The sequence below is a fragment of the Sycon ciliatum genome, chromosome 3 (assembly GCF_964019385.1).
Source record: "Sycon ciliatum chromosome 3, ocSycCili1.1, whole genome shotgun sequence".
NCBI classification, from domain to species: domain Eukaryota; kingdom Metazoa; phylum Porifera; class Calcarea; order Leucosolenida; family Sycettidae; genus Sycon; species Sycon ciliatum.
Genome location: NC_088645.1, coordinates 25090874 through 25099400, shown reverse-complemented (window position 1 = coordinate 25099400; position 8527 = coordinate 25090874). Strand labels below are relative to the sequence as shown.

The 8527-nt window shown below is 47.1% G+C and overlaps 1 protein-coding gene across 1 annotated transcript; it reads left to right on the top strand.

The window, feature by feature from the left end:
- Positions 1–353: 353 nt before the first annotated feature.
- On the top strand, positions 354–3015 carry LOC135811882 (uncharacterized). The gene is made up of 2 exons (XM_065325124.1): positions 354–1266; positions 2167–3015. The coding sequence occupies exons 1-2, from the start codon at positions 439–441 to the stop codon at positions 2992–2994; spliced, it is 1656 nt and encodes a 551-aa protein (XP_065181196.1). The 5' UTR covers positions 354–438; the 3' UTR covers positions 2995–3015.
- Positions 3016–8527: the final 5512 nt, after the last annotated feature.

Sequence of the window (8527 nt, the reverse complement as noted above, 5' to 3'; positions counted from 1 at the left end):
CTCTTGAAGAACACTCAAAACAAAGAGTTGACGTTCGACAAGGGTCTCACCATCTGCTCCATGCTGTTATCACGTGCCGAAGGTCTTTTCGACGCGGAAAAGTCGAAGACTGAATTGTCAAGATTCGCCAAGGAGGCTTCCCTGTACTCCTGGTCAGTGTGCTACGCATACCTGGTATCGCATGCACTGGACAAGCTCACTGAGAGAGATCAGATGCTGGCCAATACTCTGCTGGTAGCTGATAGTGGTGCCATTACTTCGCCACTGGTGTCCAAGTCACGCATGCTGTGTTTGATGGCACTGTCCTTGCTTGGAGAGAAGACGTCACAGTCCGTTCTATCCAATACATATGACCAGCTGAAAGACACTCTACGTAGTGCTGGTAATCTCTCTGCTGGCAGCGGTCTCCTGCAATCTTGGGAATGTCAAGTTGCCAGTATGCAAGTATTACTTGGAGAGAATCATCTCATGTGGCGAGAAGAGAAAAAACTGCACATCAAAGCATGCCCGGTACCTGCATATGATCTGGTGAAGGGCTTGGACACGGCGAGACACAGCGCCGACACATCTTTCTCATCCATCGCGGTGCAAGCTGTTGGTGAAGTATGGTATCAGCTATACGAAGAGAACTCACTACAGGCCTTGCACAATCCTGATGAAGAGTCCATGGCGGTTCGGTCGAAGTCGAACGTCCAATCTGTTCTGCAACAAATTGTTGCTCAGCTTTCAGCCCTCACAAGTCAAGTAACCATTCCTACTCGTACAGGTGATGGCGTTGTCAACACAATGCTCTGGCCGTGTATTCATACACTGCTACGATCGCTGTGCCAAGCCGTGGAAATCCCACCCACATTCGAATGGTCATCGGTCATGATCAAACTGCTAAGAATGTCGTCCGCTCCTGGAGATGTTCATAGCGAGTGCCTGACAATACTGTTGAAGAGCTACGCTAAAGAATACGACAGCACCATGCTGGTCAACCTGATCACCGACGGAACGTTTCTCAAGTTTTCTTTGGATAATCAGAAGCTTCTCCTGTCCAGGCTATACAGCGGGAAGTTACCGAGTGTAGAATTAAAGTGCCTGTGTGCATCGCTCGGACAGTTATTTGCTGACAGGGAGAAACACCAGTGTGCGGCCTTCCTGCCCGAAGCCATCGCGAACGTCTGGAGCTCGTGTCGCGATCACACCGACCACGGCGAGATCGTCTGGGAAGATCTTCTCTGTCCTGTGGTGACGCAATGGATCAACTCTAACGAGAGCAAGGTTAGTGCTGTGAAGTTTGTGTATTGTTGCATGTCAGTTGTGAATGATTAGGTTACATGAAGGTTAACACACCGGTGTTAAATAGACTACTACTAGTACAAGTAGTTCTGTATTACAATGATGTTATTAATTTGTGTTGTATTACGCATACTCTTAGTCTTACTTTGTAGCTGATTGCAGGAGTGTGTAACAGTTACGGCCAAACTCTCCGCCTAGTTCTAGTTCCCTAGCTTCTGTAAGGATTCTCAATTTCTCATCACAAACCCCATTCTAGCTTCGAAGGGAATTCTATTCCAGTGCATTATTTTGTTCTCAAACAAATTCTTTATAGTATTTGCAGTAGTCATGCACTCTATTATTTGTTTGTCTCGTACGTGACTTTCCTTTCTCTCCTTCTCAAGGCTGCCGGATGGGACAGAGTATGTAGTCGCAGTTGAGTAACACAGTAAACAAACAAACGAGTTGTAGATTTTTTAAAGAGAGAGAGAGAGAATATTTACAACGGCTTGGAATGTGGAAATTGGGTGTGCACCACCACTGGCTGTTACTTTGATTGTCACAGCACAAATCACTCCACTAACGTCACTGCAGCCGTCACATACATGTACGTGATGTGTTGCTAGACCTAGTCATTAGATGCTCATGCATAATTTATGCAAGTGTCTCCTCTCCCATACACCGACGGCTGTATGCACGAGCTCTCCATTATGGGGGGCAATAGATGGTGTTTGGACAACTAATGACGTAATACGTCTCTTCTGGCTCCGTGCACATGCGCATGTGTGTGTGTGTGTGTGTGTGTGTGTGTGTGTGTGTGTGTGTGCATGTGTATGTGTGTGTGTGTGTGTGTGTGTGTGTGTGTGGGTGTGTGTGTGGGTGTGTTCTCTATGCAATTCTCAGGTTCTCTCTGATCTGATCTACTTGTCACCAAGCCTGATGAGGGCATATAGCCAGGAGGCCGCCAGCAAAGCTAATCATCACCAGTCTGAGGTGTTGACGTTGCGCATGTTTGCGTTCAGAATGCTTGAAGCCATGCACTCAGACAATGGCGTTGGACCGTTGCTCATGGCGGTGGAAACTGTAGTGGATAACTGCCCGGATGATCAAATAGTGGACATGATCATGTTGCTAAGCAGCCTAGCGTGTCACAGGCAAACATCCGCATTCTCTACTTCGCTACTGCAAGTGTTGGAACGCTTGAGCTCTTCAAAGCGATCGACAACACATTTGATTGCTGATATGATCATATCCTGCTGCTCATCTCTCCTTCAAGCTGTCAACAGCGGTAACACTATCACCGCTACCCTCACCTCTAGCAGCAGTAGCAGCAGTGGCAAGACTTTATCACCGGCATCTAATCTGCACGCTGACCACACTGACCACCACCAGCAGCAGCAGCAGCAGCCCCCTCTGGATAGCTTACTCCACAACATGTTACTAGCGTCCGGTGGTGACGAGCAATTTCTTCTATCCGCATCTAGACTAGACCAGCATGCCACAAGGTTCTGGCTCGCCGATTGGTTTATGCGCACTGGCTGTGAATGTCTGCCCAGTTCACTGACTTCACTGGCTGCTGTTCCGGCCATGTCTGTGTTTCTGAAGGCGTTTGGCCATGTGCTGGGTGCACTGGAGACAGCGGTTAGCGAGCTCAACCGTGATGCTATTTGTCTGTCCAGTCTCCGTGATTGTCGCAGAGCACTTGCTGCAAACATACCGTCCAATACTTGAACATTTCGTTTTTCACGGCTGAGCGGAGCGTAAGAGTGCAAAAAAGGTATTTTTCACTCAGATATTTTCATGTGTTTGTTCTGCGCAACTCCGTTGAACCTGCCATCGTGGTCTTTGTTTTTCCTCGTGGTAGTTGAAGTTGCCCGCCCACCCACCCTGGTGTCATCGGGGTCTTCCACTGTTTTTCTTGATATTCTATGCCGATATGTGTGGCTTATGATTATAACATACAATTACATACAATTTCTTGTTCTCTATTCTTGAGTCTGACTGGCAGCGGGGCAGGAATTAATAAATTAGAAAGGTTTTTTTGGCCGAAAGGCGTGTTTTTCCTCTAGCCCGGTTGAGCGGTCGCGGCTAGGAATGTAGGGAGTCATTGTTTTCAGGCGCTCCCCTGCTGCCCAGTCACCCATGCCGTGTTCACTTGATTTTGCGATCTTTTCTGAGTTTTCACCCGCTTGCTGGCGGTTCTTTGATTGATGATTTAGATGTTTTGGGCTATTTATTTTTTTGCTTCTACTCATTTCTGGAAAACCACTACGGTGGTGAGTGTGATTGCTCTGGTAGACCACTACCCCACGTACTGAACAGTTGCTTTGTGAGTGAAAAAGACAGATTCTCAATATCACCAGTATGAAGAAAGAAGATGAGCGACAGAAAGCTGCCAGCATGCCCATACATATTTAATAATCAAGAGATTATATTCACGAAGCACAGATATAGACCTGCGCATTGTTCAGCTATTACCAGTCAGTCATCACTTTGTCATAATAGTATTTTGATTAGGCCATGGTAAAACAAATAAAGTTGATTCTCAGGTCATGAGCCTGTGAAAATCGGTGCGAGCGAGCCATTTTTTTTTATTTCCCACCATTTTTTATTTCCAAAGATAGGGTCACACATACATGTATGTACATGGTCATAATTATTCAGGCCAGGGAGTTGAAAAATACCGGTACTCAGGCGCGTGCTCGGCGATGGGCACGGGGGGCACGTGCACCCCCCAAAAATTTTCAATCTGGGTAATTGCAATTGTAATGTATGCAAATATGCTCTAAAATTCAAGAAAGGTTGCAAACAAATTGCAGAAAATTGCCGGGGGGGCTCCCCTCGGCTCCCGTGCACCCCCCTAGTTGGGGGGCCGAGCACGCCCCTGGGTACTAGTATTCTCCCTGATTCATTCCTTTCGGATTGACCGTTTTCATGCGCGCATTTGCATAGAATTTTAAAAAACTCGTCGGTACGCCGCCAAAAATCGGTGCCCGCGTACTTGAGAAATCAAAGATAATTTTTACCATGGCCTTAGCAACGATTGTTAGCACCCGCTAGTTGTATGTTCCCTCAATTTTATCATTTCTTCCTTACAAATCACGTGATTGTACCTTTCAGTGACTGTCACTAAGTTGTTGCTCCTTGGTTGTTCTATACTATAGTATAAAAGTTCATTCGTGTTGCATTGTTCATTAACCCATTACTGGCATTAGCTTAACGGTACAACAACGATTCCTTGAGTAGGCTGAGGAAGATTGTGCCTGAAGAGCACCACTTATATTATACTGCTCTCCAGGCACAGACATCACCAGGGATACAAACTTACAGAGACGCTCCGTTGACTGACTCAACTGATGAGGGGTGAATTCCCCGAAACACTGTGTATTGAGCGGGGAGTGGTGCTTTCTTGCAGCCTGCAGGTTTGCCGAGTGGACGGTTCGATGGACTTCTTCCTACTAGTACTATCGCCGAAGTCGCACCAACCTCTTTTTCACATTATTACTGGTATTTATTCATATTCAATAGGGCAGTCCCCACCGACTCAAGGTCTTCTTACGGGGTACCCTAAGAATGAAAGTAATGCATGGCGAAATAGGGATGATGCAGCAGTGCGGATATCAGATGGAGCGCTATTCCATCTGTCTGCAGCCAAATAAGCAAGAGAAAACAGACGGTAGCGTGAATGGTTACCGCCAAGAGGACATAACCCCCACCCCCTGGGGTTATGTACTCTTGTTACTACGAAGCAGGGATTGGCCAAATGCTAGCAATGACTTGGCAACAGGCACGTGTCTTGATGGCATGTTTGGGGTTCACAGCTCGGGATTCAGTTTTGACTTTTCTCATACTTCAGTACTCTCCGGCGCACTCAGAAGAACTAAGATGGACGAGCGCAGAAGAAGCTATCTCCTCACTCGTCAAAACAAAAATGCCGTCACGATTTATTGAAAGAAGTGGTATAGTTGGTGGTACGAGTGTTCAAAACCATTTGAATTTCATACTGTTCGTCTTGTTTTTGACATGCTCTCTTTCCATCATCCTTAGCTTTTGTTTGTTGTGAGCTGTTTTGGCTTTCTCCTATACCTCAGAGGCTCTGGGGGATGCCAAGTGATGGTTTTGAGAGGCTGGTGATGGCTGTGAGCGAGAGTTTTGCCGATCGGCGTCGTCCTCGCTATAGCGATGAAAATACTAGTTACTGCGCACCTGGCAGTTATCACAACCCGTCGGAGCGTCCAGGAGCAAAGGAATCTTGGGTTTTCACTGGAATCTAGTTCCTCCAGCATCGTGTAGCCCACCGTCGGTGAATGGCCCTCCAGAAAGGTTGAACCTGGTCTTCTGCAGCATCACGCAGTCCTGCGAGGCACACCGTGTACGCCTGCTATGTATTGTCCAAATATAACTCATGCAGTAGTGGACTCCACAGTGATGAGTCTCAGCCTGTATGCTGCAAAAGACACAGGAAATGTGACTGGTGTCTGTACACTGGACGCCAACACCCCAGTCTTCTCCTGCACGATCTGGTTGACATTGACGCCATCTTGTTTTAACACGCATACGGTCCACTACCCTACCAGTATCACCTTTTGCAGGTAGATCTTCCCTTCTGGCGCCATTACATGGCCTAGTCTAGCGCCTGAATCGGCCTGATCCTTCACTGGGCTCACTGTTTCCGAACACAGTGTCCTCCACCTTGTTTCATGCTGTCAATCTAACAATATGTGTGGACTATAACAAGGTTTATCTAATACTAGTTTTGAACTAGTATTGGGTTATATAATACCAATCCCTGACGACACTGCATTACAAGCGGTGAATTCAAGTACTGCTTTGAGCCGAAATCTGACTTTGGGGCTCATAATATGGCCGAATTTGGACATTCCCTTAGCCGATCGCAAAGCCGATTAGGTGAAAAAATCGGGCCGATTTGGGAAATGCCTTCTCGTGCACACATTTCTTTAGCCTGCTCAAGTTAGTTAGTTGAACTAATGAGGGGTGAGTTCTAGAAGACACTGTGTATCGATCAGGGAGTCCGGAGTGGTGCTGTCTTGCAGGTTTGCTAAGTGGAAGGCTGGATGGACTTCTGGAGTGCTCTCAGGGGTGGCTGTCGTGAGTCAGTCAAGTGTCAAGTCGGCAGGAAAATTCGCGAGCTCCCATGTAGGGAGCGACACACAATTCTTCCGAATATTGTCTGTCCTTATACCCGCTCAGGATGGAAACACTCCTTCGCAGAACCCAACTATTTCCGCAAAGGATGCAAATCATACTTCGAAGTACAAGACACATTAGCGGACCAGTCTAAAGCAATTTTATTAAAGGTCAGCTACAGCTAGCATGGCTGCAGCTGCAAGCCAAGTGTCGCTACTACCAGCATCAGGAAACAGCACCAGTGTGACTTTGCTTTTGCCTCAGTGTGTGGGTGCATAGCAAACCACGCATGTCGTACGCAGGTGTACGCCCCCATTAGCCAATCCAGTCAGTTTCACTGGCTACATCACCTTGCTGTGAGTAAGATCGCTTGAAATGTGCTTGTATTCATACAAAACCTGGATCCAAGCGGATCCAGTTTTGAATTTTTCAAATTAATTGTTGCTATGCTGTGACGTAGCACTTTCAAGCCCTATTGATTATAAGCGACTAACTCTACAACCAAGAGTATATAACCCCCCAGGGGGTTATACACTCTTGCTACAAGTACAACTTTGGTATAATATAACCCAATACTAGTTCAGAACTAGTAGTATTAGATAAACCTTGTTATAGTTCACACATATTGTTAGATTGACAGCATGAAACAAGGTGGAGGACACTGTGTTCGGAAACAGTGACCTTACTACAACCTTCCGCGGTTGGTAGAGCCCCGGTCCCACCGCGGAAGGCTGAAGTAAGGTCACTGTTTTCGAACACAGTGTCCTCCACCTTGTTTCATGCTGTCAATCTAACAATTGCGTCATGTACAACCTTACACCAGTTACAGGTCATCAGTCTGACATCAGTTTTCACGGAGACCGCTAGTAAGTGTAGTAGACTATCGCCTCGGCATGACGGCTGGCGTGCAGCGGAGTAGAGGATCGAGGAGCGAGTAGCTGTTATCGAACACGGCTGCAACTATTTTGTATTTGTATTTGTATTTATATCATTATCTCATGGCACATCATGATGACGGCCAATAAAACTGAGACAAGGGTGAAAGCCAACCACAGCAGTAAAACAGATAAAAGAATACAAATAAGAGGCACAGAAGGCAAAGGAGGAGACAAACCAGCAGGATATACATGAAAACTATAATTGAGCAGAGATTTTAGCACTACCGGTAACTGTTAATTCTGCGTCATCCATCCCACTACAAAATCATTGTACTGTATAAGTATACAATAGTAGTAATACTAACACTATGCCAAAGCCGCCGCGGACTGGGTTCAAGGGAGTACGCAACGAGTGCCGCTCCGGAAACAGGAACGTTATCTTGGGAAGTTGAGATGCGTCGTCCATCCCACAAATTGGTGTTGTGAACAAAACCGTTCTCAAGTCAAGGCATTTACGTACTCCCTTGAACCCAGTCCGCGGCTTTGGCATAGTGTTAGTTTTGTTACACAATCATGTAGATTGAGTGTACTAGTACCATGTAGTGGGATGGATGACGCGGAAGTTGTAGCCCTGTTCGACAACAGCTGTAAACAGCTGCTCGCTCCTCGATCCTCTACTCTAGTACTACTACTGTCGTGGTCCCTCGGGTACATGGAAATCCGGGGCCGGTGCCCTCACTCAGCGGGTACAGAAGTAGATCTACATGTGCCTACAGTAAAAACCTGTAACTAAAGACCACCGTGACTAGCGACCAGCCTGGTACTACAGACCACTTCGCTACATACCGACGTCACAGTTCTATGATTGTACTTTGTAGCAATGACACGTGGCCAGGTAAATGTACAGTCATATACATGTATGTAGCACTTAGTGCTAAAGAGTAAAGGTGTTAGTACATAGTAGTAATATTATAGACTAGCAGCACCCCGCCAGCGTTGCCTGGCCGAACGTGGCATGCGGCCGGGTGAAGCAAGTACATGAACAGCACACGTGCTCAGCACGTGGTGGTGGCTACACGATTCGCACCCTTCCGGTGCTCAGTGCTTCTGTGGCTGCTTCCGCTAGCTACACGATTCGCACGCTTCGCGTGGTCTGTGCTTCTGCGGCCGCTAGCTACCTACACTGTTCGCACGCTTCGCGTGCTCAGGGCAGCGCTGCTCCGCAGCGCTTCTGCGTG

Bases quoted from the DNA above. Each gene is read 5' to 3' on its own strand.
- LOC135811882 (XM_065325124.1), top strand. From the start codon at position 439: ATGCAAGTATTACTTGGAGAGAATCATCTCATGTGGCGAGAAGAGAAA. The intron at 1,267-2,166 runs GTTAGTGCTGTG...TGCAATTCTCAG, and splicing joins TCAACTCTAACGAGAGCAAG to GTTCTCTCTGATCTGATCTA.